The 27,799-nt window shown below is 40.9% G+C and overlaps 4 protein-coding genes across 9 annotated transcripts in view; 1 reads left to right on the top strand and 3 right to left on the bottom strand.

Moving 5' to 3' along the window:
- LOC139635085 (DENN domain-containing protein 5B-like) overlaps positions 1-16,876 on the bottom strand; it is a 27,489-nt gene extending 10,613 nt beyond the window's left edge. The window contains exons 1-8 of one of the 2 annotated variants that reach the window (XM_071502048.1): positions 16,088-16,876; positions 15,949-16,007; positions 13,276-13,322; positions 13,127-13,195; positions 6,502-6,861; positions 2,108-2,217; positions 801-1,515; positions 223-410 (exon numbers count right to left, since the gene is read on the bottom strand). In XM_071502048.1, the coding sequence (XP_071358149.1) occupies positions 223-410; positions 801-1,515; positions 2,108-2,217; positions 6,502-6,610 (1,122 nt within the window). In that variant the 5' untranslated portion in view covers positions 6,611-6,861; positions 13,127-13,195; positions 13,276-13,322; positions 15,949-16,007; positions 16,088-16,876. The remainder of the gene's footprint in view (positions 1-222; positions 411-800; positions 1,516-2,107; positions 2,218-6,501; positions 6,862-13,126; positions 13,196-13,275; positions 13,323-15,948; positions 16,008-16,087) is intronic. The other variant, XM_071502058.1, reaches the window with a different exon arrangement.
- Positions 7,277-11,278, bottom strand: armc10 (armadillo repeat containing 10). Its single transcript, XM_071502155.1, has 6 exons — positions 10,761-11,278; positions 10,357-10,502; positions 10,051-10,185; positions 9,694-9,870; positions 9,402-9,473; positions 7,277-9,157 (listed from the first exon to the last, which is right to left on the bottom strand). Exons 1-6 carry the CDS (start codon positions 11,017-11,019, stop codon positions 8,906-8,908), a joined length of 1,041 nt encoding a protein of 346 aa, XP_071358256.1. The 5' UTR covers positions 11,020-11,278; the 3' UTR covers positions 7,277-8,905.
- fbxl13 (F-box and leucine-rich repeat protein 13) lies at positions 11,515-27,799 on the top strand. 5 transcript variants are annotated; one of them, XM_071502071.1, is made up of 21 exons: positions 11,515-11,717; positions 11,904-12,010; positions 12,527-12,626; positions 12,763-12,830; positions 16,992-17,146; positions 17,536-17,645; positions 17,787-17,885; positions 18,814-18,909; positions 19,006-19,141; positions 22,721-22,773; positions 23,242-23,342; positions 23,818-23,947; positions 24,393-24,491; positions 24,684-24,804; positions 24,924-25,086; positions 25,180-25,299; positions 25,430-25,553; positions 25,652-25,732; positions 26,007-26,141; positions 26,263-26,426; positions 26,511-27,799. In XM_071502071.1, the coding sequence occupies exons 1-21, from the start codon at positions 11,646-11,648 to the stop codon at positions 26,698-26,700; spliced, it is 2,424 nt and encodes an 807-aa protein (XP_071358172.1). In that variant the 5' UTR covers positions 11,515-11,645; the 3' UTR covers positions 26,701-27,799. The 5 variants fall into 5 exon arrangements, 4 of the variants coding, with proteins under 4 accessions (XP_071358172.1, XP_071358182.1, XP_071358191.1 ...); XR_011694125.1 differs by lacking the exon at positions 26,511-27,799 and having other exon boundaries at positions 26,002-26,141; positions 26,263-26,402; XM_071502081.1 differs by lacking the exon at positions 24,393-24,491.
- On the bottom strand, positions 18,636-24,383 carry LOC139635111 (leucine-rich repeat-containing protein 17-like). The gene is made up of 7 exons (XM_071502118.1): positions 23,888-24,383; positions 22,205-22,472; positions 21,613-22,089; positions 21,291-21,505; positions 20,400-20,555; positions 19,781-19,922; positions 18,636-19,706 (listed from the first exon to the last, which is right to left on the bottom strand). The coding sequence occupies exons 2-7, from the start codon at positions 22,324-22,326 to the stop codon at positions 19,424-19,426; spliced, it is 1,395 nt and encodes a 464-aa protein (XP_071358219.1). The 5' UTR covers positions 22,327-22,472; positions 23,888-24,383; the 3' UTR covers positions 18,636-19,423.

Below are 27,799 nucleotides of genomic sequence, written 5' to 3'. Positions count from 1 at the left end.
CTCAGTTGCAGGACTAGATTTGAAGGCCTCGACAAGGCAGCGGGCAAATTGTCATGCAAGTGGAGGATACCAGTAAGTGCCTGTGAGAGGGTTACAGTTTAACAAAACATTTTTAGATTCTTTTGTGCGAATGTTTACTGAAATCCTGAAGTACTGACTGGCACATTCACAGGAAAAACAACAGATGTGTTTCACACATGATCCCCTTGTTGAGTGCTGTACCTCATGTGGTAAATGGAGAGAGGATCGCTGGGCTCCTTCTCTACGCTGGATGCCCATCATAAATGGCACAGGGGCATCCAGGAGGTGATGTAACGGCGCAGAAACGATGGGCAGGTAGATGTGTTGCCACTGGAACGGGAATAGCAAGGTGGTGACACCCTCTGCCACTGTCATCAAACGCTGGTAGTCTGATGAGAAAGATATGACATAAGTCACAATGTAAGTTTCCCTGCAGTATTCAAATTCAAATCCATCTGTCATGTTATTACTGTAGGTCACCTGTGTAGTAACTGCCTTGTAAATTGTTTTGTTTTATGCATTTTTTATATATTTTGTTTCATTTTGTCTGGTTAATTTCTATTTACTCTATTCCAATGAAAATGGAACCTAATCTAACTAATCTAATGGAAACAGCTGCTTTGCTACAGGTTCTGGAAAAAAACAACTGATAGAGATTGATTAAGGTGCTCTTCAGTTTACTCACACAAATGCTCTCCTGCAATGTCTTAAAACTGATGTCTTTTTAAATATATCTTTTTCTGATTTCAAGCATGCTGAATAGTGAATATGGTGTTTACCTTGGGAATAAAGTAGGACTTGCGTCTCCAGAAATGCACAGGTAAGTAGTTGCACCATATTGTCGACACCCAGCAGGGAGAACGCCTCTCCAAGAGGATACTCCCCCAGTGGGAGCTCACCCGGCCCAGGCCGCTGGCACATGATGGGCCCCTGCACCCCGTGGAACCTCAGCGACCTGCCAGGTGGAGGCAGGGGCACCTCGTACAGGATGTTGTGGATGTAGCTCTCCAGAGGGAGAGGTGGCGCCGTGTGTGATGTCACAGCCTGGTGCAGCTGAGACAGGAACTGCCGTGAAGCTTGAAGAAAAGGGAGCGGCGTCACGAGGCAGAGGGCTTTGGACACGTACAAGGTGTCACGTGCTGGATCGAAGGAGCCTGCACAGCCGAGGTAGCCAGAAACTCCAGCCAGGGACTCAGCATCTGACTCATCCAAGCTGCTCACAAGAGAGTCCATGCTGGAGGTGGAGGGCGAGGAGGCAGATGAAGACGAGGTGGAGGGAGAGGAGGCCGATGAGGAGGACTGGCGCTCCACTTGGTGCATCTGATAGAGAGTCTGCATGGCAGTGATGATCTGAGGACTGGTCACCTCCTCATAGAAAGTGTGAACGAAGCCGTAGGAACGTGTGCCATCATCAGAAGACATTGTAAATGAGTGGAACTGAGGATCGAGTCTGTCTGCCTGAGTGCGGAAAGATAGACCCCTTGGCATACAGAGCTGAAGAGAGGGTGGTGAAGAATGAAGAAGAGGAGAAAACATAAAAGAGCATTTAGAATAAAGTGGAATTTTAATATTGATAATGTTATGTGGTATTTGTGTACTTTTAAAATGTAGGTGTTTCCAGATGTGAATAAAATGACATTAAAACTGTTTAGTAAAGTCATATACTGTGTGTGGGGAAGCAGTTTACTACAAATTTTAACCTGTCAAAGAAGGAAGACTAGGTCTAAAATTCAAAACTTGATTCCCTTGGACTGCTACCAGTTCTTTCGAGGTTTATCCTTTCATCATCCTGACCTGCTTTTCCAGCAAAGAACTATGAACATGTAAGTAGATTTAAAAAAAAAAAAAAAGAAAGAGAAAAGTACGTGAGAGGTAGAGTATGGGTCTCTCTACACTTTTTCCAGTTGATTTTATTATCATGTTTCTTTTGTCATTGTAGCCTTGTTCACTTACACTTGGATGGAAGAGCAACAATATATTTGTCCTACAAACAGGCACATCTTGTCCTTCCTTATCATTTCCATGGGTTGTGAGATAAAATGACCAATGCTGAAGAGGCCCAGTTATGTGCAATCCAAACTCTCACCATGTTGACAGCATCTTTGTTGAAGGGGTTCCTGTCTGTGTTTTCAGGGTAGTGCACAAGAACCTTTGACTTGAAGGACCGTCGAATGGGGCTCTGCTCAAAGCTTTCACCTGAGAGACAGACAGACAAAATAAAAAAAGAAGAGTATGATGATATTAATATATCAGTGCAAAGTGATCTTTGACCTTCATCACTGCTGAATCACAATTCCTAGCGAGACAGAAAGGACAGAACAGAGGACGTCTCAATTTGACAGCAGCTTTGATTTATGAAAAAGCTCCGACAGGACGACCTTGTCTGACACTGATACAAAAAAAAAAGTTCATCTGTTGTCGACAGCAAGGACCATTCTACAGCGAAGAGGGAAAACCCTTCCAAGGGTTATGTAACTCAACTCATTACTATAGAGATAGACTGGAATAGTGGTGCAACACCCCTCATCCCTGACACTGCAGTAGGAAACCCTTTACACCTCTAGGACAGAAATATGCTGTTTATTCATACAACAAGAGCTTTTAGGCTCAGGAGCAAGGATGAGAGATTTCTATAAAACAGCTACATGTACACAAAAGGATCGCATTTGCAGCCCATGCAAGAAATCTCTATATATTCCTACAAAGCACATATTTGATGCATTGCCCTGTCTGCCTCAAGTTTCTCCTCTCTTCAATCTCTGCAGCCTGTGTCAGCTTCTAGCTCCGGTTACATACAGAGTGCTGCCTGTGTGATGAAGAGTGGATGAAGAGGAGCTGCTGCAAAAGAGAGCAGAGCCTAGAAATACACTGTGTGTATGATTCAGAGTGTGTAATCGACTGACAGTAGTGAATGAAGTACTTTCATTATTCATCAACTTTCTGAGGGGATGCCCTTGAACAGTGCTCTTCACTGTCTTCCCCATTTTACAAATCCAACATGAATACTCAGAATCAACCTTTAACCAACATCACTGCATTACAAGAACAAATCCACCTGCAAACGGCACGCGAGCAGTCTTCTCTCAGCTGCCAGCTCTGACGCACTCATTCAGCATTCAGGAACATCCACCTCACGTGCCTACAAGATGACGCACAGGACCCCGAGAGAGGAAACAGGAGGAGGCCCCTCTTCGACTTAAACTGAGTCAAACTCGTAGGTGGGAGACCGAAGCTAATGGATCACAGTGACAAGAGGGGGAGTCAATGTTCTTTGCTAAGGATACAAATTGATGTTGCCGTTGAGAGGCAGAATTGAGCCTTGCACAAGGACACCTAGTTGCCATGGTAGCCACATCCGCTGTGGCCTCGAAGATAACCATGAGACAAAGCTCGTCAGCTGTTGCGTCAGCCTGAGCTTCATCAGCTGACCCGATTAAAACCCACACTCCACACGACATGAGTTCCCACCAAAGAGTTTGCACAAAACACATTCTAACGCAGTCTCGCTCTTTTCCTGTGTTAACAGCAAGAGGGAGGTTTGTTTAAGCGTTTGAATGACAGATTAAGTGCCTGTTTCAGTTCGGCGGTAATGAGCATGTTCCCTCCTCTCTCATCATGCGAACAAATACACACAAGCCAGTGTGATGCAGGACGCTTTACATCATCAAGTAATGATTATTTTCATATGAATGAATCATGTGGTCTATGAAATGTCAGAAAACAGTGACAGAAAATCCAAGGTCACATCTTCAAATAGCTTGTTTTGTCTAATCAGCAGTCCAAAACTCCAAACAAATTCAGTTTGCTATCACATTAGTCAGCAAATCCTCACAATTAAAATGCTGGAACAAATTAATGTTTGCAAAAAAAGTATTTAAAATAATTCCTTGATTAACAAAGTTGTTGCAGATTTTGGTCAATTAATCAATTAATTGCTTCTGCTCTAATCTTCAGTAACTACAAGTCCTTATGACTGTCACTATAATATCAATATTGTCGATCTTTTTGGAGGACAAACATATTCATTCCACGGTTCAGACATTCATCACAAAGATTTCTGTCCCAAAATGGTCCTCCATCCCTAAAACAGGAGCACTTCATCAGGGATGATTGAACCGCCATAAAGGTAGACATCTGTCATATTCAGCAGCTGAATTACCCCCACCGTCCCATTCGTCACATCATTACATGAGTAGATGAGGACGGAGATGAAAAGTGGAAGGAGATTAAAATGACAGCAAATGTCAGCTGGCACTGACTGATGAGAAGATATTCCTTTTAGGCTCAAACTGTTTAAGTTACTCTGTCTTTGCATTACAGACTTGTCTGTCCATTGAAGGTGAAACAGATGACAAAAAACGACAAATTTTGCTTTTCATCTCAGCCTGAGACAGAGATGTGGGGCTGGGCTCATTTGCTTAAAATACAGGATAAAAGTAAGTGCTGAGCGCCCAAAAATAAAACAGCTCAGGCTGGATATTCTGCGTACAAGCAGCATGTGTATTAATAAGACAAGTGCAAGATATATACACCTCTAAATAGCACAGCTCTCAAAAGTTTGGTCGGAGGGAGTTTGCGCCCTCCGCTGATGTCATCGCCATGTGACGGTCATCTGGCCTAAACAGGCGCTGAAGCCTCAGCCATTCAGCATTCAAACAGGCAACGTCATGTGAAATTTGATCAGGCTGCAGAAAACACAGTGGCATCTATTGAGAGGCCAACAAGAGCAGATTGTCTCGCTGTAGGCATGCACTAATTACACGCACAGAAAGAGATATTCTATGACCTCACAGAAACTCTTATAAGGCGAGTGTACGTGAGGGAATAAACATCTCTTGCTTGACTGCAGCTCGTGGAATATGTGTGCAAAGATAAACACACTCACACACAGAGACAGAAATCCCTTGAAAGGAGCAGAGCCCTCTGCTGCAGTGGGTCTGAGATGACCTGCTGTTACATAAGCAGATTGGTAAAGCTCAGATATACTAGCCAGCGGCGCTGTCACCCGCCGCAGGGAGCCAGCTATCAAAGTCCTCACTGGTTAGTTACAGCACTAACTAATCTGCAGCAGAGCTATGAGCTCAAGCATGATACAGTTTGTCCTACATTTACATTTTTCTTATCTGAGTTTGTGCTCTTATTCAACAGACATTTGGCTGAAAGAGAGAAATAACAAGCAGGGTTAGGCATGTCTGGTTACCATCTCTCCCCTGAGGAGGTGCTCTACATGAGCTACATTGCTGCTACAAAGGAGACAAGGAGAATACAGGGTGTGACTATTGTTTGTGCTCCACAACTCAAACCTGGAAGTGACATTAAAGGTGTTGGTATTCAGCAGACCTGCATGGTTCTGTTTCCCCACGAAGACACACACACACACACACACACACACACACACACACACACACACACACACACACACACACACAACACATACAAAGCAGGACACGTGCAGAAGCCACAGAGAGCTCCTGGGTGACTCTGTCCTCACGTAACCAAGCTGAGTGTCAACACCTCAGTGTGGAAGAAAGCGACACAACCTGATATCCCTATTCCTAACAACGCTATCCTACCCACCACGAATAAACATCACAAGCCCCCACACTGCAGCAATCATCACCGTAGCAACCCCCACATCCACCAGCAATACTGCATCCGTTTCCTTTCGCCTCCTTCACCACCTCTGGCTTGGGTAAGAAAAGGACACAGGTCTCCTGCCTGAGGCCGTGAAAATGATAAGAGCTGAACAGAATATCACAGAGATAATCACACTGCTTTTTGACTCACAAAGCAGTGTAATCACACACAGCCCTGTGCTATCCATGAAGTACTGCCTGGATCTGTGCTCCAGCTTTATTGGGCAGGGAGGATGATGTTGTCCTCTCTCTGTTCAACCCTTCCTCTGCTATGCTCCTCATCCAGGTATAGCAGTGGATGACTTGCAGAAAGCAGCAAAGCTATATTCTCAGCTGACTGTGAATACTCTCCTGAAAATATGATCAAAACACAGTGAACAGAATGTGCTTTCCCCCCAAGCAGAGGCAATACAAAAGTACAATACTACAGGGTAATACAGTGTATTTTGTCATTTTAAATTAAATTGAAACTGCTTCAAATTCATAGGAAAATGGTCATTTTCTCAGATTTGTGTTTTTGTTTCTGGTTATCCGTTTCATACACAAAATATATACATTTCATCATCCGTGTTTGTTCAGAGATACGTTTAAAAAATACACACATCCTACCAAAAAAAAAAACGAACTAGTAAATTCTGATAAAAAATCATTTAAAATAAATTGTTTTTGGCAGAATTACAGACAGAAGACTGCTTGCAGATACTATGTTGTAAACAAGCCTTTGTGACGTCCAATCAAAACATATTTACAAATAGGCCTATATGAGCCAGTAAATGCTCATGATAAAGGCTGTCATGAAACACATATATTTCCTGTCTTTTCTCTGTTTTGATGACCAGTCTACCTGCTCCATCGTCCGGCTCCAGGCCCGTCTCCGCGTCCACTCCACACACAACAAAATAGTGGGCGAAACGGCAAGAAGCCGATCCTGCGGCCGCTGCGCTCCCGCTCATCCTCGACGCGTTTTGTGGTTTGAGAGCTCCGTTAACTTCTACTTATGGATGTTCATAGCTGATGCGGCTAATCCGAAATGCTGCACCCCCCCTCCTCCTCGATCCGTGTGTGTGTGTGTGTGTGTGTGTGTGTGTGTGTGTGAGCCCGCCCGCCTGCACACACTGATTCGCGGTCTGACTCTGATGGAGCACAGAAAGATCCAGCGATGGTCATCCCGTTTGTTCCGAGGGGGAGGAGGCTGTATGTAGGCCTGGGAGGGAGGGAGGAGGGAGGGAGGGAGAGGGAGACAAAGACCCGAACGCATCATCATCATCATCATCATCATCATCAGCCTCATTTTAAAGGGTGTTGTCGTGATTCATCAGCAGCACCCACATCAAAAATAATCATGCTTTGACAAGGGGACTTAGTGATTTTTATTTTTTATATCAGTGAAACCAGGAATGCATATTTAATCCCGTAGATCATTGCATTGATTTCATTTTGACATGATAAAAAAAAAAAAAAAAGACCTAAGCTCCTAGAAAGTTTTTTCAGATGGTAGAAACACAAAATAAGACAAAACCAAAGGGAAAGTGTTCAGCCCATTATCTAACCACATACAGCGAATGTTTCTAGTTTAATACATTTGAGTACACATGAGAAATAAGGAGATGGATCCATTATTATAGGTCATAAGGTATTTATTGAACCATTCAAATACACAAACAAATTTCTTCTTTTATAGGCAAAATGCTAACGTCTTTAAATAAATATGATAATCTAGGTCACAAATAAATCAACTCCTGCTGTATCTGTTCTGGTAAACCATATTGCCTGAGAGATATTTAGGATTTGGGTTAAATAAAAGTCATCAGTGTCCAAACATCAAAAATGTGCAGCATTTCTATACACCTTGACTGGCTCATGCCATAAAGTCCTTGCATTAAAAATCATATTTGAAATAATTCTTCATGCAAATTAGAGGTACGACACCCATCCTCCTTTCTGTAAATGTTGTTGAACAAGTGAGCAGATGTGTCCACAGCTTCAGTTCAGTGCATAACTTCACATAACTAGGCTTGTATTTAACATTCAATCACTGTTGTCATTCAACAACCATTTTATGCATTACATTTTTCACTAACAGTAAACATGGCTATCACCACTACTGCTTTGTCCAAGACTCCTCCGTCTATTTTCAAGCTCTCTGACTGTTGTAGTAGATATCAAACAATAGCAGCAGTCCAGACATCCTTTTTCCCGTGCAACTTCCTCATGCTGCTCCCTGGGGGATTTGCAGGTGTTTGTGGGCCAGCTGAGACAATCAACGATACCGGCACATCCCAGATCAACCCGTCCAGGCAGCTGTGGTCGGTGTACTTTCAAAGGCAAAGTTTACCTAGGTGACCTCCTTAACGGGTGCCCTTACCACCACAGCAAGCTCTTTTTATGCAGGAGAGGCAGTGTTCAACTTCAAAATCTGCATGATATACTGAACCCCTCACCTTTCCACATTAGCACTGTAGGCTAACCCCACTTTGGCTTTTCTAAAATCATGATGCACTTTTTTCAAATTAAATACATAGATAAAAGATCCTGTAATCTTTAAATCCAAAATGTCTATAACAAGGATTGGAGCTGTAGTACACCCATTGGTGTTCATTGGTGTCTCCAAGGGATGCTGAGTGCAGCAAGAAACCTCTTCAATTCTCCTGATAAGTGTCTCTCTGAACCACAGAGGGGTAGTGTATTGTCTCATGCTGCACAAGTCACATGGACACATTCTCTAGAAAACTTTTGGCAGTGAGTTTGGGTTCAGAAATTTTACCTAAATATATCTTCAGAGAAAGTAGGTGAAGGTCCCAGAAGGAAGGAAGGGCACTGTGGATATCTGAAGGAAAATAGTCTCTGGCAATGCAAAGAAAACTCTTGGTGGCAGGAAAAAACAGGGAACGGTGGCCTGTTTTTATAATCTACTGAATGAATAGTTTCTCCCTGCTTCCTGCTCACTCACTGCTCATCAGTTAATTATAGTGTAAGTGACTGGAAATCGGGGGAAAGTGGCTGATGAGGTGGAACAAATCATTTAGTTTTGTGTGATGATAATATTGATCTGGGGAATACTGTCGGTATAGAGAGTTGGGGGGGGGGGGGTGTAAACTGAGCATCCACAGGAAGCTACACAGCCTGTTCTTTTATAAGGTTAATGTCAACAGATTTATAATTTAACTTGAAGGGTGATGGGTTGGGTGCTTTGGTAAAGTGTGTGGAAGCAAAAGCTATGCATGGATCAAGACTGCAGACAGAGAGATCTACGTCAAGATGCGAGCCACCTGGGCTTGAATCTCCCCATCAGGGTGTGAAAGCAGCTGGACCAGTCTGCTGTGGAGCTGGGAGGATTCATCTAACAGGACCCGGAAGAGGCAATCCTGCTTCCGCCTCAGTTCATCAGCTACTTGGGCCGAAGGCGTCCAGGCCTTTAAGTTCCCTGCAAAAGTCAGCAGTCGCAGAAGCACCGCAGGGGTTGTTCGTGCGTCAAAAAGCAGCACAACAGAAGCTGGAGCCTTAAGGCAGAAAGCACAAGAACAAGATTAAAATGAGGATTTATAACCTGGAAATCTGAGCCCTGTCACAACAGTTTGACAACAAAAAAATATCTTGGATTTTGCAGCATTTCTGTTTGTTTTGATGAACACTAAACACAGCTGCGCTAAATAACTTACTGTGTATAATATTACAAACCCCTGGTTATTTGACTTATATGAGAATTATAAGATTAAGACTGTATTTTCATCGCTTTAGACTTACCTGAGCTTGAACAATGTCATCCATCATATCTGGATTTGAGGACAAATTCACAAGCACTTTCAAGGCCTGAACCTGAAACAAAAAATAATTTCACGTGGTTGCATTAACAGCTCTAATGCTCTTAACTGGTTTCCAACTACAGCTACAATTTTCAAATATCTCAGAGAGATATCAGTGGTATCATATCGTATCATGAGTTAAGAACTGTTTAAGACAACTTATAGCTTTCAACAATCAGTTTTTAAGAAATGTAAAAGATATCATCCCCGGGGCAACCTGTAAAGATACCAACCTGTAATGCTTCATTGCTCACTACGAGCAGAGACAGTAAAAGAGTAACTGATTCTTTCAGCAAGTGTTGATGTTTGTCTGTGACTGAAAGGTTTGTCAGCAGCCTGAGAGCACCAAGCTGAAGGTCAGAATTCACTGGTGACATCTCAATCAGTTCCAGCACATGAGGCACATAAACCTACAAGACAAGACTTTTAGTCAGACAAGTCTGTCCCTACAAAAAATGGATATGAATATTATTTTATATATATATATATATATATATATATATATATATATATATATATATATATAAACAAAAAGACCTAATTCTCAGCAAGAGATTGCATGCTATTTGCTGTACAGAATGGCAACAAACCTTTAGTTGCTCCTGGTTTTGGATGTTCATACACAGATTATTCAAAGCATTCAGCGTCTGCACTCTAACCTCTGCTGTAGGATCAGAGAGAAAACCAGCTATGACAGGAATCCCTTCAAATTCCCGTATTAGATTCTGGAGGATCAGTGACAAAACAAGAAATTAGAAGTGAAGTGACAAAACAACAGCAACATAACTTTTAACAAGGTAATGTACATGTACATGTTAGAAAGACTTGATTGGCAATAAAGCAACCAGTACTAGTATCACTTGCAGTAGGTTTTAGAGAGTATATTTCCACTGTACCTGATTCACAGTGAAGGCAGCAGCATTTCCTAACGTAAGCAGGATCCGACATCTGTCAGATGGATTATCGCTGGTCTGCAGACATGACAGCAGCATTTTCAGGTGCTGTGGCTCCAGGTTGCCGGGGGACTGGTGGATGATGCCACCTATGGAACAGAAAAAGCCATTTAACCTACATTTAATGATGTTTAATATGTGTTTGCAATGAAAGAGACTGACTACAACCAATCTGTATTCACAAGTCAAAAGCACTCCATTTGAATTTTGTAATTGTGTATGTTTACACACAGGACATTTTGAGAAATTCTCTTGAGATATTCACTTCGCTACAACAGTCAGATAAGTTTAGAAATAAGCTATTTGGTGCGAGTATTGTCTAACTATCTGAGCTTTATGGTTCTTACCTGATCCAACATCCGTGGGTCGGGGACAGACAACATCCAGTCCAGACACTTTGGCCAACAGGCTGCCCGGCTGTAGGTTAACTTCACTGGGGTGGCTGCTCCTCACACTAGGACTTTCACTGGTGGCACTTTTCTTGTTTCTTTTGAAGCTTCCTCCGCTGATAAGTTTGTATATCCCGTAAGAAGCTCCAGCTCCGGCAACTATTCCAAGCAACGCCTTCATGTTGCCGAGCCTGGGAGTGACACTGCCATCGCCCATGCTGCTGCTAGTTGTGTCTGTAGCTGAGCTCTGCTAGCTAGCTAATGTCAAGCTACAGATGCCCTGTAGCGTTATGAGTCAAATCTGTTAACCTACCAGCTAACTAACCCGGCTCATTAGTTAGCTAGCACTCACGATAACCAACAGAAACCACTACAAAGCCAAGCCAAACTAATGGAGACAGCTTCATTGTTCAGAGAACTGGAGAAGTTTGCCGACAAGCCACAGTTGTCAACAATGTTGTGTTCCGTTGTTCCGGGCGGCTCAGAGTGGCCGACCAAAACTTTCGCTGAGTGACTTCGCCATGTACAAAAAGTCTCAGTCTTTAATTGTTTAACATGTAGTTCGAATGTGTTTTTGATTTTTTTTTTTTAAACCCTTTGAATTAGCATAACAATTTCTTAGCTGACAAACCATGTGCGTCGATGTTCACACTGTGGACTTTGTACGCTCCATTTAAACTCATTAGTTGTCCAACATTTAACGTTACTTAAGTTTTACTTGCTTCGTTACTTGGCAACGACGAGTTTCCAAATAGAAGAGCATTATACTAGTCGAAATCTGACAAACTATCTATAGAGATACACGATAGGTATTTTAGTTTGTAGACGTATTTAAGAACAGACATGGCTGTAGCAAACACAGAACCTGTTTTGAAAGAGTGTGAACTGAAGCACTGCCTGCCAGAGATATATAAGGTAGGTTTAGTACAAATAAGTAGTAGCAGTAACGTCACAGGTAACCAGATCCCTTAGGTCAGCTCTTCAGTAAATTAATACAAATTCATGTTTCTTTTTTGCCTACTGACCACTATCATTAGTTGAATATTTATTTTTCCTGAAGCCGGAAAGTCATTATCTTAATTTCATTTTCATTGACAACAGGCCCTGTTGACAGCTTCATGCCTGTCATGTCCCAGTGACCCAATACAGTTTCTGAAAAACACTCTCTTGGCCTTCCAGGGACATGATAATCTCCAGGATGTAGACTGGTAGGTAGACCTGTCTTTTCCTGTGACTTTTCTTGATACGAGCACTTGGTGGCTCACTTTCTCAAGTTTTCTTTTACTTGGGGTACGCTACCAAATGTGGATGAGTGAACATTAAAAGCCATATTACATAGTTACATTTAATCTCTTACGCCAAGGAGTTTAGTGAGAGGGAAAACTAATTACATAATAAACTAAACAGAAAATAATTTTTGTGATTAGTGCTTGTTTGTTTTTTTTTAATTAAATATTTAAAGATCCCTGAGGATCTTAATTAAGCACCACTGTCCCCAGCACCTAATACCACTGACAGTTACAGACATAATTCATTTTTAAACAATTTTTGGTACATGCATATTGTCAACTTAAATTTTAAAAATATTTAAGCTTGTGAAATGTGAATAAGCAGATAAAAAAAAAAAAATCACACTTCCTGTAATAATACCAATATATAACCTTTCACTGTTATATATTAACTATTTTCCCATCTGCTTTTGATGTCAACTTTATTCCTTTGAGGCACAAGTTTGTTGCTGATGTACAACAGTGCACTGCAACAACCACCTCTTTGGTCTGTAGAACTGGAGATACGGCCTGTTTGGATCCAGATGACAACATGGTAGAGTATGGTTTAGTAGCATACGTGCTATTGAAATTCAAGTTGTAGCCCAAAATTTCCAGACAAAATACTTTGACTCAAATGAAACTTTTTTTTTTTTTTTTTTAAACAATTGCTTTTCTGTATTCCTTTCTAGTCGTCATTTTGTCTGCTAGAGAAGGCCTACAGCTGTTACAGGAAAAACTTAACAAGCTCTTGCTTCAGGTGGGTCTACAGTACTGACTTCTAGACCAACACATAAGTAATTGTTTGATGAATCATTTCAAAAGGGCCATGAGACATTAAAGACCATTTTTTATAAACTGCCACCCTAAATGGTATTTCTCAGAAATTTCAAATTGTAATGCATGAGTCAAAAACAACTTTTTACTTCTCAAGTACTGGTGTTGACCATAATTGGCATTTGTGACAGAAAATACAGATCATCGACCTAAAAAACACTGAAATTGTTGAGTAGATTAGCCCATCTAACACAATAAAGAGGCATTTCATTCACATACCAATTAGAGTGGATGTGCATATAACACTAGAAACTTGATTTTTCTCCCAGTTGAAGATGGAAACAGATCCTATTGGAAAAAAAAGGAAAGAAATCTTCAACTCGTTTTCAGGTGTATGAGAATTGAACATTCACAATATGTACACTTACCTATATTTACAAAGGCAAAGGGACTTGCTGTCAGTCAGTGATATGATCTACAGATAAAGAAAAAGAAAAATTCACTTGAGTACCAATATCCACAATTGTGATATTAGACACATTTTGCAGCCGTGTACCCTCTAGTCATGTTTGAGAGGCAGTCTTTTGCCATTCTATCTTAAAAAAAGTAGCCTCCTTTTACTGTTGTCTTTGAATGTGTATGATTTTATTCAGGATCCTGATGACATAAATGAAGGACAAATTCCTAAATTTTAGATGTGAGAAATCCTTTCAGCTTCATATTTAAATTAATGGTTCCAATTACAAGTACAGCAGTTATGTTTAAGTGCAAAATATTTAATAATACGTTTTTATACCATTTTATCTCTGTGTTGATTCTTCCTCGCTGTTCTTCACGTCCTTTTACATTGTGGGATACAGAGGGAGGGGTTTGTTTTCTTGGGGCAGGTTTCCATTCGTCTTCAGCAGGGTTGCCTTCAACGTGCTGATATGGTGTATAATGGGTCTTTGATAAAGATACTCTGCCCCTTACGTAGCTGTTTCTGGACTTTCTAGAATATGTGTTTACAGATGGTGGTGACATATCGGGGCCCGTTTGAGGAGCAAGCCTTTTTGTGTTGCCACCATTCCTCCAAAAGACACCACTAAGAGTAGACCCAGACACTTTGGATGCAGACAGAGGTTCAGGGGGCTGGTGGGCCATGTTGCCTTTATTCACTTTGGCTGGACGCTTCTGTACTTTGGTCGGTTGTATGAAGGTCTGTAGAAGGCCAGCTCTAGTACCACTCACAAAGACATCATTTGGAGAAATGTCCTGCCTCTGTTGCATAGAAAACAAGCCCACAGAGTTTCTAGCACCATGTATATCACCAGATGGAAACCCATTTGAGATTAAATTCTTGATTTCAAAGTTCCTGGACATGACTTCATTGTCAAATAATCTTGAAAAGGTTTTCTTTGGTTCTGAGGTTTGAGCCAAGTTAGTTGGAGAGTTAAAACTTACATAAACATCACTGACCTGAGAGGAGATTCCACTCTGGGTTGAATCTAAACCACCGAAAGTGAGAATGGGAGTATTGTCATTCATTTGTTTTGGCTCCTGAATGGCCGACACTAGATTCTTCTTGGACAGGTCAGATATCTCCTCATCTTTTGCATGTGCAGAAAGGCTGGATGGATGAGAAACACTTACACTCTGGTTTCTGAGATAGCCATCATGTCTGCTTGAGTTGTGAAGAGAGCTGGAAGGTTTCAAAACAAACACTGTCAGGTGGGATCTGACGGGCTGCTTTCTGCTAAACACTTGATGCTGAAGGTCATGTGGGCTACTTGCTTCAACACCCACGTGACCACTAGTAGAACCAGTAGATACAGGCAGGTGGACGTTTGGAGTGTAGTTTATATTCTTATATTTCTTGCCAACAGTTGGTTGATATGTCTGAACTGATTGGAGTGGTCTTTCCCTGTGTTTGGGTAGATTATCTGGGACATGGAGTTGACCTCTTGGTGCACTGACATATAAACTTTTACCATAGGAATTTAAAGATGGGGGCTTTTGTTGTGATGAATGTTTTGGTTGAGGGATAGTCTTCTGACTGTTGAGAGGATTTATATTGAACGTCTTACCTGTATAATAGCTGATATGTTGAGATGGGCTGTTTGGGGCGTTGACAGGGGATGTAGTCGCCTGGTTTCCATAAGAGGGTATTTGTTCAGGGAGCTGGTAGCTTACTGACTCAACATATCCATTTTGCACATCAGGGGCACTTGGGAAAATGTCAGGGTTTTCCCCAGAAATGCCACCATTGGCCAAACTTCCATAATTACTTGAAACATGTCCTGTGCCTGCAAAATTATGGTGTGGGTAGAACTCAGAGACAGGACCATAGTCTTGATTGTAATTAACACTGGGAGAAATGAGACCTGCAGTGGAGTCAGCAGGGTCAAGGAAAGAGAGGTTTTCTCTTGGCTTTTGGTAGTTGGTGTCTGGTTCACCCTGTTCAAACACTGCATTTGTAGGTTCACTCCAGACTTCATTTTTACTGTTGTCATCATAGGCAGATCTTTCTGTTACAGAATCAGACTGTCTGCTAATATTTTCAGCACCAGAAGTCAACTCATTTTTCATTGTTTCCCGAGCGGTTTGAAAATGTCTACTCAGGTCACTTCCTGGTGCTAAGAAGGAGCTCTTCATAGTTTCAATAAAATGTCTGAAATCTTTGATTGTAGGGAAACTAATGCCCTCCACAGTTTTTTTCGGTGTGTGCTCCTTCACTAGAAAGCCGAAGGGATGTTGATATTCAGAACGCTCATATTTCTGCACAGAGGGAGCTGAGGGGACCACTAAAAGCTCTTCTTGCTCCTGTCCTGAGTCTGGTTTGTGTTGCACCATCTCTTCAGCAAAGCTGGTAACATCGTCTCTGTTTTCATGACGGACAGGTTCTCTCTGAAGTGGAACAAAGCCCTGGTGCCTCATACCCTGTGTTTTATCCTCATGGTTTGTGTTTAAAAATGCTCCAGAATGAGACTGGGTTGAGGTTTGTGGACTGTCATTGAGAGAGTAGCTATGTGCAATATTGTAACCTACCAGGGAATAAAAACATACATTACATTAAATTTACATAGTTTACCATAGCAGTGAATAATTAAAAAAACTCTTACCTTTCTGAGGAAGAAAACCAATGCAGCCCCATAACAACAGAATGCAAAACCGAGAAACCCTGAAAAACATTGGAGTTAGACATATAAACGTAGCATAAGCCAAATTTACACAAAAAATACACACATGTATCTTATTTACCCAAATAGATGATCCATGGTGGTGAGTTCAGCCACTGCATCCACCTGCAACAGCAGCAGCAGTATGTCTTAAAACTACCAGCCCAGATGACAATCAATCATGCTCTGTCCTTTCTTTCTCCAGAAAGTTTGACAGCAGGGGCTTGCCAGGAAAAGTGCAAGGAAGGATACTAAAACTTTTCAGGTCCTGCTTACACTGAATGCATTGAGGTGATTGTAGACAGCTGGTGCTCTGTGAAACTCAACCTAATTGGATGAGCACAGGAGCATTGAAAAGTTCAAAGGAGTGCATGGCAATGGCTTAAATATAACATCTTTCCAGAAATGTATCTGTGAGGTTATAGCCTAAAACTGTCTGTTGCCTTCCTTTTAATGTCTTTTTTTATAAATCTGTGTCTTGCATATAAAAATGACACCACTAATAAGAGGACATTAAGTTTGATAGTTAGAACAATGTGTCAAAGTTACATCCAGGTTGTTTCATTACACATTCACATTAAGTTCATGTTAAGGCCTTAAATGTAATCGTGATTATACCAAGAGAAAGTGACTCAGAGCTCAAGTCAGAAATTTGACCCATGTGAATGAAAGTCTTGAACATTTTCTCTTGATCATTGTAAACAAGTGGGAAAGGTCATGAGGCTATTCAATTTCACAGATTCCCTTACACCTCTCCATTTTCAGTGCAGTCATCTCTATCACTGACCTCTTGTCCCGTAAATCACTCTCTCCTGGCTAAATCTAAACCTGCTTCGGTTGAGACAATCATTGGAATAATTTTATTGAGAATTATTCCTTGAATATTATTTCAGTGTTACTGACTCCTGTCCTGTGTAGTAGATGCAGGTGTATGACAGCCTGCCTGCGTACCTGTCCACTGAATTAATGATGAGCTGTGTCCACAGGAAGTGGAAGAGGTTCACCACGCAGAGCAAGAGAGATACCATAGAGCTGGCTCTGAAGATGGACATGACAAAGAAACACTTTGAGAGGAAATGCCAACAGATTGCATTCACAAAATGGTTGAACCGGGTAAAATTACACAAGAAGACACAGGCTGGTAGGTGACTACACAATTATTTCTGAGTGAAAAAGAAAGTGTTGGCCTGACTAATGTGAACCGTACTGTTTTTGCAAGCTCTGACTTTCTCATGTATAGCCAGAGAAAACGGGCTCTGTGGTTAAGAAATGTGTCCAAACTGAAGTCTTTCCTTACAATAATTTCTTTCCCATTGTATACACCCACTCCTGTGACTCATTTTGTCCCTTGCACTTTCACCATTTACTTGACTCTACTTTTAAAAGCTAAATTTGTCTTGGAATTCAGTTTGGTGCAACTTTGTGATCATAATATTGTTGCCATAATTTAGATGCAGAATTGCAAATACTTGTGTTGTTTACAAGATTTTAATTTTCAACTTTTCAACTAATTTCAACTTTTCAACTTAGCTGCCATAGAGAAACTTGAGAGACTTGTAAACACTGCTCGCCATAAGCGCATCATAGCTGCATGGCGTAACGTTGCAAAGGACTCAAAGAGGACAAAGGAGTACTTTAAGGTATTCTTTTATGTGGAATATTAGTTACAATAAATGTGCGCACACAAACACACATATATATATATACATACAAATATATGTTTGTGTATTTGTTTTGTTATATGTATATGTTTGTTTTTTGTGTTTGTGTGCATCTTGAAGAAATTGGAAATGGGTTCTATAGAAATCAGCAACAAAGACCACCAGATTGGAGAAGGATGTGACAGACCTTCGGTGCTCCCTAGCAGCCTCACATTGAAGGTAGTTCTTCTTAAACCTAACAGCATTCATGAAGTTTGTAGAAGCTTAATTTCTCAGGTGTCTGAGCAGCCAAGTCCATAAGGACTTCACCGTAAACGTACAAGGTGTGGCTGTCACACATGTGGCCATCACAATAATGACACTAATGCTCATTCGACTTACATAAGACCAGTCTCATCACACCTCATACTTCCAGTCTCTGTGAGGCCAGCTGGTTAAAGTTAGTCACAGCTTATTATGCTAGTGCAGCTGTTACCTACAGAGAGAGCTGTGTTTATGGGACAACTCACTCACAAGATCTTTTTCAATGTTATAGTTTTATGCATTTTAATGATAATATTTTTGTACACCTTATATAATTGTTGAGGTACTTTCACAGCAGTGGCTCTCTATATTATAAATATGTTGAGAACTTCAGTAAACTAATCAGTTGCAGCCCCTGTTTGCTTTGGATTCACATTTGCTGGCAATGTAAGTGCAGTTTTGTCTTTGTTTGCTCTGGTTTTTTCTGTCCACCACCTCTCTCAATAAATAGTGCTCCAACATGACTATGTTTGGAGACAGAAAGAGACTGCTTGTTCACTTGTATCACTCTGCACTCTTGCTTGCAAATGGGGCAGTGCCAGAGGTGGCAGTGAACCCTGTCTGGGGCCTAACTTTCCCACTGACATTGGTCAGATATTCCCTAGGTGAGGGCTGCTCATGTGAAATTAAAAACTGGAGGACCAAATATCAATCAAAAGATCAGTATGAAAGTTGCTCCGTTGCTTTATTCTTTGGATTCTTTCTCATAACATTTGGCACAGAGGAGGGTGTGCTGAAATTTTTTGTCAGATAAATAGAGAGGCAATTCATTTGTGTATCCTCTGTCACCTGATACTATGCAGAATTATCAGATACTGCATGTTGTATGATTTATTTTCTACAGATCTTTCAATATCTAGAATTACGAGACTGGCTGAATTGTGCTGAGGTGTGTTGCACATGGAAAGCTATCATCCAGTCAGGCACACTGTGGAGTCAGGTCTGTACAGAAATTGATGCTTGTACTTCATTCATAGAAGTGTTTAAAGTCATAAGTTTAACAGCAATATAAATATTTAAAGTTTGTCCTTGTTAGATCAACTTCTCTGTAGAGAAAGACTGGATAACAGACAGGACAATGAAGCAGATTCTACATAACTACCGCCCGTTTGTGATCCATCTCAACCTGCGGGGCTGCACATCACTTACGTGGCCCAGCTTGAAATGTATCAGTGAGTATTCCAGATCCTATTGCTACATGTGATTTTTTTGTGTATTTGATGTGGAATACCCATGTTTCACTTAGGTTTGCATTGACCAATATCAATCATGCTGTAAGACAAATAATTACAAAACAGTCAATAAATCGACAAAGCTTATATTCTGATTACACAGCACTGGCAAAACATAAGAGCAACACTGAAAATGTATTTTCTTCATCTGATACAGACTGTTTTATGATATTGAAAGAAAGAGAAAGAAAGGAAAATAAACAGCCTTTAAAATGTCAGATTTCAGGACAATCTGATGATTTGATATTTCTGCGGCACTCTCAAGTGGCTCGGCTCCAGCTCCTCCTCCAGTTCTCCCTGCACTTCCAATGGTGTGTTCCAGAGCTCAGGGTCCGTTTGGTCTTGATCTGTTCTGCTGTGCTGTCTGTCCTTTGGACACTCTCTGTTGTAGGAATGCACATACTCCTCCACACTCTCCCCAGTATGTTCAGGAGGGGAACGACAGAGCAGACCAGAGTGCCTCACCACTGGGTGGAGACGCAGCCAGTACACCATGTAGTGGATGCTAAAAAAAGAGCAGTCAGTTTTTAATAATGATTTGCAGCTGTGTCAAACACACATTTCAGCAGAAGAACCCACCTGTAATCACACACCCAGGGGTTTCCTCCCAGTTTTAGCTGTGACAGGAAGTAAAGGTCTTCGAGAACCCCGTACTGGACAAAATGCAGGCTATTGTCAGACAAGTCCAGTTCACGGAGGTGCAGGAGCCCAGACAGGGACGCTATTAGAGAGAGAGGAATTAAATGCCTGGTCATAGCAGCCATTTGTTTCTTGCCTCTGTCAGTATAATTACATTTAGTGCATTTTAGTTTTGTAGGACTAATAAAGGCTAGTTTAATCTTAATGTTAATCTTAATCTACTGCTGTTTTTTAATAGCCAAGAAAAGCCAGTGGTGCAATCAAGCTCTGAATGTTCAGGCTGACGTTCAGTTTGTGTTTCAGCTTTACCCACTATAACTAAAGCGAATACTATACATGCAAAGAATGGAGAATGGCTTATGTCTCTAAAAAGGAAAAATTAGAAACAGACGTCAACAGCTGTTGTATAACGTTACCTTGCCAAAGAATCTAGCCTTTTATTAACATTATTTGAGTAGATCTTCATCCTGGATATTACAGGAGATATTAAGCATGTGCTGCAGTATTCACTGATCATGATTAATAGCTGTACAGTCATTATAACACACATAGGTTTTACCTGTGTCAATGCGCTCCATGTTGTTATTACTGAGGTTAAGGGTTCTGAGGCTCCTCGCGCTTTGGAAATCTCTGGCTCTGAGATGATGGATTGAATTATGGGACAGATCAACATGAACAACATCCTCTGGAATGCCAGTGGGAACCTCAGTTAGACCTGAACATCGAAAGGAAAGGGTTACGTAAGAGGTTACTCAAATACTTTTGATTATTTTATGTCCGCCAAAAGATAACTTTGGTTCATTCACATGCTCAGTATTTGTTTTGGTAACTAATCAGAGTGAGGATTTTTCATCTATACCATCCAAATTTGTCAAACCAAAGACTGCTCTAAGAAATCAGCTTTTCCTCTCTTTGTACTGCAAAATTGGTACAGAGACAGATTTATGTTCTGTTTCTATCAATGAACTGGATTTGATACTAATGCCCAGACCTCCTGCCAGTAGGAGGTAAATAGTTGTGACACATTATTTGATTTAGGCAAATATAAAATGCTTTTATGCTTTTTGCTATGGATTTATTCTGATATAGTAACCAAACTTGTTTTCCAAATTGTTCTTGGTGACAAATGATAAGAACATGGAATTAGTCAGAGGTTAAGGAAGCAAGAAACATAACATGGAATAAAAGACATCTGCTTAACCAGATGCGTGTCTTTGCAAGTTCTGTGTCTGGCCATGAAAATCCTTTGAGAAATGGAAATTTAGTCATTCCAGTCATGTAACAGTAATATTTTATGATGAGCAAACAAGCTCTCTGATATGGTGCTGCAGTGGTGTTTCTCTTAAGTCCTGTGTTGCATAAGAAACGTGCTGAATTATGCTGAATGGGGTATGGTTATTCAAACTGATTTACAAAAATTGATTGATTGATTGAATGATTGCAGACTTGCCTCGTTTACTGCAGTCCATTCGTATTTGGGGGAAAAGATAGGTATGGCAAGATGTGGTGGCATCTGGTTTGCTGCGAAGTGGACTGGGCTCTACTGGGTATGTAGTATCTGTTTGGTCCCCTTGTGGGTCGTCGGCTGGGTCTGACTCCTTACAGAGTAACTCAGGGTCAACCTGCTTCAACTTCGTGCCTTTTAATCTGATGGGCTCTGCACACCTAGCAGAGGAAATAAGGTTAAGTTAAGTCATGGATGAGTCATAAGGGATATTTGGAGGCAGTTGTCATTCTGAGTCTCAGTAATGACTTTTGGTGAAATCATTCACCTGGCATGATTTCCTAAGTTGCGGTTGCTTGGGACCTGAAGGGTGTGAATGAGGCTATCCAATGGGCAGAGACAATTCCAGGGATTATCATACAAACGCAGGTAACGAAGATTTGGCATGGGGATGAGGGACTCCTCACTAAGTGTTCCCAGGCGGTTGTGCTGCAGCAGCAGGGTTGTAAGGTGCTCCAGTCCCTGGAAGGCCCCCTCCTCCACTAAAGAGATCTGGTTCTGCTGCAGATCTAGACTGGCTAAGCTCTCATATCCAAAGAAGGCCCCATTTCGAAGAACTTTGATCCGGTTTCGGGCTAGAAGGAGGTGCTTGGGTTGTTTGGACCAGGTTTGTGAGGTGGGGATGGAGATGAGACGTCGGTCCTGACAGTCCACAAAGACGTTTCCAGATTCTGTTGATTCTGAGCAGTCAGGTGAAACAAGCCTGGAGGAGCCTGATCTGCTATAACGTCCAGCACCTCTGACCCTGGCAGTTTTACAACACAAACAAAATATATTCATGGCTTGTCACAGTCTATATATTGTCATAAGAGTCTGTGAAGTAAGAATTGAACAAATCAGACTCAAGAGTAAACCCATACCTATCCCGTGTGAGTTTGTGTCGTGCTCCTCTTAGGCCTCTGCCCTTCCCCGGCCTTTTCATCTCAATGGACGGGAGCAGGAGGAGGAGTAGGGAGGCCAAGAGGAGACATTTCACATGCATTCTGAGCCCTGCAGGGATTATCCTTTCAGTAACAAGAGCTGGAGCCAAAGCAAGAGTTTGGGATGAAAGTCTTTTGAAAACACACTTGAAAACAGAAGCAATGGGTCAGCAGTGTTATTGTTGATGAAGTCCAGCTGCTGCTTACCCTGCGGAATAAGTGAGAGTTTGCGTGTTATGTAAGAGATAGGAGGCGTCCATGAATGTATATACAGCTTTGACACAAGGCAGACTACTGTATCACTTCATGTTGTTCCTTACATAATGTTGTATATTACTTTATGATATTACATCTTACATATAATAATTGTGATGAATTATTCCCAAAAATGGACAGCAGAGTTTGACCACCCACTTATCTTTTCTTTGCTCTTTTTATGTGCATTTTCTATTTTAGGTGAATGCAGAAATCTCCAGGAGCTCAATGTATCAGAGTGTTTTAATGTCACAGTAAGTAAAACATAGTTAAGCTTACTGATAATTTATAGATGATAGCAAAATCCTAAATCTAAAGAAAATGCATCTTCTTCATATCACATGTATTACTTTTCTGTTTACACTATTTTCTAAAGTTTAATAACAGCTAATGATAAATAATTATAAAACCCACATGGAAATATACATTGAAAACTGTCCTTTGTCTAAGATTACATTATTCTTTATGGTCATCTATGTTTAGATAACACAGATAAGAGTAACATTTGCTCAGTATCTGGTTACATTTGTCCAAGTTGTTTTAGTCTCTTTTATTCATTGTAATATTTATTCATTTATTCCATTTCATGAAAACCAAGTAGTTACATCTTTTGTTAATGCAACATTAATTGGTATTTTAGACATTACACTGTCCCATACACTCTAGTAACATGTCTTGCTGAGAAAACTTGAGGTAACATTTGAACCTGTGCTCTTTGACAGGACATGATGGTTCAGAGAATTGTTGAGGGCTGTCCCTGCCTGCTCTACTTGAACCTTTCCTGCACTCTTGTAACAAACAAAACTCTAAGAGAACTGTCCAGGTAGACTTCCAGTTGTTCACATCAGGCTTTGTGACTAGATTAGATTTGTGTGGTCTAAGTCACTTGTGTATCCAAGTGAATTTTTCTGGCCTCCTGCCCCTTAGTTCCCAGAATTATCCCCATTTCTGTTTGTCTAACATGCAGCCCCATGCTGGGTTGTATTTCATGTCCGAAAGCAGTGTGGTCAGCGCCAATGTAATGATTTAGAAGAACAGATGTGGTACTCATAACATAACAGCTAGACTGTATGATTGCATCATTTGCAGGTTTAACACTTTAGCAGCAATGCACAAAATGGTTTGGAAATATTACACAATTTACCATGCAAGAATTAGAAGGTATTTTTCTTTTCCTTTTGTTAAAAACAACTTATAACAAAAAACAACAATAACAAATAACTCTGATCTACACAAAGCTTAAACACATATAATTTGTTTCTTACATAAATTAATCTACGGTAATCAATTTTGAACAGGAACTGTCTCAATCTTCAATACCTCAGTCTGGCATACTGCTACAGATTCACAGATAAAGGTTTTCTGTACCTGACGACAGGGAAAGGTTGCCACAATCTCATCCACCTCAACCTGTCTGGCTGCACTCAGGTTGGTGTGCTCCTCTTGCCTTGGTATGTAATCACAACTTCAACTGTAGACAGGACACAGGTTTTTTCCTTTTGAAAGTTCAGTGTTAAGTCCGCCTTGGATAAATCTGGTCACTGCTCTCTGTTTGCACGTGTCTTCTCTTGTTGCTCAAACCGATAGGACAAAAATCTGGAGGAGAAGTAGAGTAAAAGGCAGCTGCAGCCAAGTGGAGGGTTGGGTTATTACAATCAACTTTGGCCCACCCACTCAAGATGTGTACACTCCATAACATAACACACATGTGCCGCAACATAAAACACACCTTCTTCTGGGAATGTGCATTAGTTTGGTTCCAGATGTATGGTTTCACTTTATGGGGCCCTGAAAATGCGAGTGAGGAAAACTGCATCCAGGAGAGTGATTCAGATTCCATCGTGGACACATATTTTCCCCTCTCTCCTCCCAGATGACAGTAAATGGGTTCAAATACATTTCAGCCGGGTGCCCTTCACTCAAAGAGGTTGTGATCGATGACATGCCCACACTGTCAGATAGCTGTGTCTCAGTAAGTTTGTTCATTTTTAACATTGTAGGTTTCTATAGATTCTTAACATCACAGCTCTGGAAGGTTCAACAGAGAAAATAATCAATAAATCACAAAAGTATTTGCTTCATCAACTCATGCATCATTGCATGTCCATACACCCATAACCCCTGATAGCAGAGAAGAGTTTTGAATCTTACTGTCCTCTAACAGGCACTACTTTCCAGATGTTGCTGTCTGTCTGCCATCTCTCTGTTGGATGCTCGTCATCTTTCCGACATGGCTTTCAAAGCCATCGCTGAGGTAACAACACTGAAGACATTCAGTACAGAGGGTGAGATCATTTTACATCTACACTACATTTTACATCTATACTACATTTACATGTAGTATACGTGAAAAAAATATAACACTGATGCAGTTATTCCATCTGTTCTACACTATGTGCTTTAGGTAATAACCAACTCTCTGATGTCAGCTGGAAGGCCCTGTGCAGCAGTTCGCAAGGCCTCTGCAGACTCCATGCTGCAGAATGTCCCAGAATGACTGACACTAGCCTCAAATCTGTGGCCACCCTCAAGAACCTGCAATACCTTGACATCTCACTTTGCAACAAGTATGTGTGTTTGTAACTGCTAAAGGGTGTTACACTTCCAATCTTGAGAGCTGTGCTTTGTCATTACACTGCATGACGTAATGTGTGTTTCAGGGTGAGTGATGCTGGGATCAAGTACTTGACTGAAGGCTCCTCAGTCACCAAATTGCGAGAGCTAAATGTCAGTCACTGCAGTCACATCACTGACATCTCTGTCATGAGGATTGCACAAAGGTATACAGTATAGCTGCACATACACACACACTCACACAAACATACCTTGCAGCGGTCTGTTGATTGGTGTTACATGGCAGCTCTTGTGTCTTTTTGTGCCTTTTGTGTGCATGTGTGCACAATTGATCAGGTTGTGTAAACTGCACCATCTCAACTTGAGTTACTGTGAGAGACTGACTGACATGAGTCTGGAGTGGCTGAGCGGCAGCTCTATCTGCTCTCTTGACATGAGCGGTTGCAACATCCAGGATCAGGTATCGTTTGGATGTTTGTTCTTACAGTCACACATTCCTGAAAAAAGATAACTAAATCTTGTTGTGAACAGTCTGTAACTTGATAGTTGTATTTTTAGGGACTGGCTGCTGTCGAGGGAATTCGCTTGAGGAAGTTAATTCTTGCTGAGTGTGTCTACATCACAGACATTGGCATTGAGGTACAAATCTAGCTAGAATTTCAACACATGGCCAGATGTGGAATTTTTGTGGCATCCAAGTCTACGTTCCTTTCTACTGTTGACAGGAAATAAAACTTGTACCTAAACAGTTTCCTAGTAAAGCAATTCCAAAAAAAGAAGTCACTCTTTTTCTTCACTTACTGTTGCCTTCTACAAACAGATATGAACAGAGCATTGATAGTAGTAGTTTTGGCATCAGTTAATATTTCATCCCAAATTTCTCTGTCATCTTCTTTGCTCCCCACGAGGACAGAAGCTGTGCAAGAATGTGAGAGATCTGGAACATGTTGATGTGTCTCACTGTGTAGCTCTGTCTGACCCGGCCATCAGAGCCATTTCATTTTACTGCACAGGTCTGGTCACACTGCGGATGTCAGGTTGTCCCAAGGTATACACACGCAGACACATTCTTCTAAAGCATTTACATGTTCCCTGGCTGTTCACAAGTCCATTGCATTTCTCCTTGTCACTTCATGCCAGGCTTTCTGTTTTTTTCTGCCTTGCTTCAGATGACAGATATGGCAGTGCAGTATCTGACAAGTGGATCTCGATACCTACGAGAGCTTGATGTGAGTGGCTGTGTTCGTCTCACAGATCGCACGCTACGACACTTAGAAAGGATCTGTCCTCCACTCTGCTCCATCACGATGGCCTGCTGCAGTAGCATCTCCAAGTAAGACACAAACTTAGAAGAGTACTGCAAAGTTAAAGTCCTGCATGAGAACTTTTAATGAGCAGTGAGTTTGTGTTCCCTCAGAGTGGCCGCCTTAAAGCTGCAGTCACGTGTGAAACACTGGGAGCACAGCAACGACTACCCTCCATACTGGTTTCAATACAACGTGGGCCAAATAATGCATCCAATAACAAAACACTTGACTGATGACACCTGGGATGTGGTGGAGCAGCACTCAGTGATTAAAAGAACAGCAAGTACAGAGATGATATAAATAGATCTCAATAAGCCATGATTTTGTATAAACAGCCCTAAGTAATAGGTACATCTTTACTTACAATCATGCAGTCACAGCAGCTATCACTATATTATATATTTCATATAAAAATGTATTTTCAACAAACTAACATTTGAAATAACTCTCAGTAAAATATTAAATTACTGGTTATGATCAGATTGAGTTTTACTGCTTTGTGTGTACCCTACCTGTTTGGATAAAAGCACAAACATGGCACTGCTTCAGCTGCCTCCTTGGCACATTATATTTCATGTCAGCTTCTGACAGTGAAACATCTTGTGCTCTTCTTTTAATACCTTTAATACCTTTAATACTGTGAATTACTTTTTGCTTCTCCATAAATTGTTACACGTTGTCTAGTGGCTTAATTCAAATGTGTGATTTTCACTCTGGTTTCCTTTAGGGGTCCTTTATTGTTTACTTTTTATTGTGTATTGTCCTCATTGATATTTAATATCTAATTTGTACGTGAAATCTTCTTTTTCTCCACAGCCATCCATCGAAAGTGTGTAAACTCTCAATTGCAAGTTTGTTTTAAACTAAGAAAAGTGGTTTTAAAAACCTTTCTGCTCCAATTTTGGTTCATATATACTGTATTCCTCAGGTGGTGCCATGATAAACTCTGCCTCAGTTTAAGTACAAAGGTTTCCAGATTGAGGACAAACTTAATTTAAAATGTTCTATAGATAGCTAGTAACAAGATTACTAGGAAAAGTTACCATCCTGTATAGAAATAACAGTTGCCTCCTTGTCCTCTGTGAAAAGAAAAAATATTTAATATAACAGAGATACGATCTATAATCGAGCTGCAGCCATAATTCTGAAATCACTGGATGGTGTTTACAACTCAGCACAAATAATTATGAATTATGAAAGTGTAACACACACCACAGCGTGGATGCAGAAGTTGGTTGGCCTTCTGTAGGATTAAAGACTTGACTATCATTAGTATATATTTTATTGAAAAGCTTTTGGACTTCAATTCAACAGCCTGACTTCAGAGCTTGTGAAATCTGATCAGAATTGTTTTGTTTCTTTTTCTAAATTTTGTTAGTTTATCTAAACAGTGTCTGTG

The sequence above is a fragment of the Trachinotus anak genome, unplaced genomic scaffold, assembly GCF_046630095.1.
Source record: "Trachinotus anak isolate AG129_WGS33_773 ecotype Australia unplaced genomic scaffold, CSIRO_AGI_Tana_v1 ptg000002l, whole genome shotgun sequence".
In the NCBI taxonomy this organism is placed as follows: Eukaryota; Metazoa; Chordata; class Actinopteri; order Carangiformes; family Carangidae; genus Trachinotus; species Trachinotus anak.
This window is presented reverse-complemented; position numbering and strand designations above follow the sequence as displayed.

Coding starts and splice junctions, on each gene's coding strand:
- armc10 (XM_071502155.1), bottom strand. CDS start 11,019: ATGGGCGATGGCAGTGTCACTCCCAGGCTCGGCAACATGAAGGCGTTG. Junction 9,871..10,050: donor AAAACCAGGAGCAACTAAAG/GTTTGTTGCCAT, acceptor CTTGTCTTGTAG/GTTTATGTGCCTCATGTGCT. Junction 9,474..9,693: donor TGAGCAATGAAGCATTACAG/GTTGGTATCTTT, acceptor TTTTTGTTTCAG/GTTCAGGCCTTGAAAGTGCT.
- fbxl13 (XM_071502071.1), top strand. CDS start 11,646: ATGGCTGTAGCAAACACAGAACCTGTTTTGAAAGAGTGTGAACTGAAG. Junction 12,011..12,526: donor AATCTCCAGGATGTAGACTG/GTAGGTAGACCT, acceptor TATTCCTTTGAG/GCACAAGTTTGTTGCTGATG. Junction 24,492..24,683: donor TGTCAGATAGCTGTGTCTCA/GTAAGTTTGTTC, acceptor GTCCTCTAACAG/GCACTACTTTCCAGATGTTG.
- LOC139635111 (XM_071502118.1), bottom strand. CDS start 22,326: ATGCATGTGAAATGTCTCCTCTTGGCCTCCCTACTCCTCCTCCTGCTC. Junction 21,506..21,612: donor AACTTAGGAAATCATGCCAG/GTGAATGATTTC, acceptor TTCCTCTGCTAG/GTGTGCAGAGCCCATCAGAT. Junction 19,923..20,399: donor CATGGAGCGCATTGACACAG/GTAAAACCTATG, acceptor TCTCTCTAATAG/CGTCCCTGTCTGGGCTCCTG.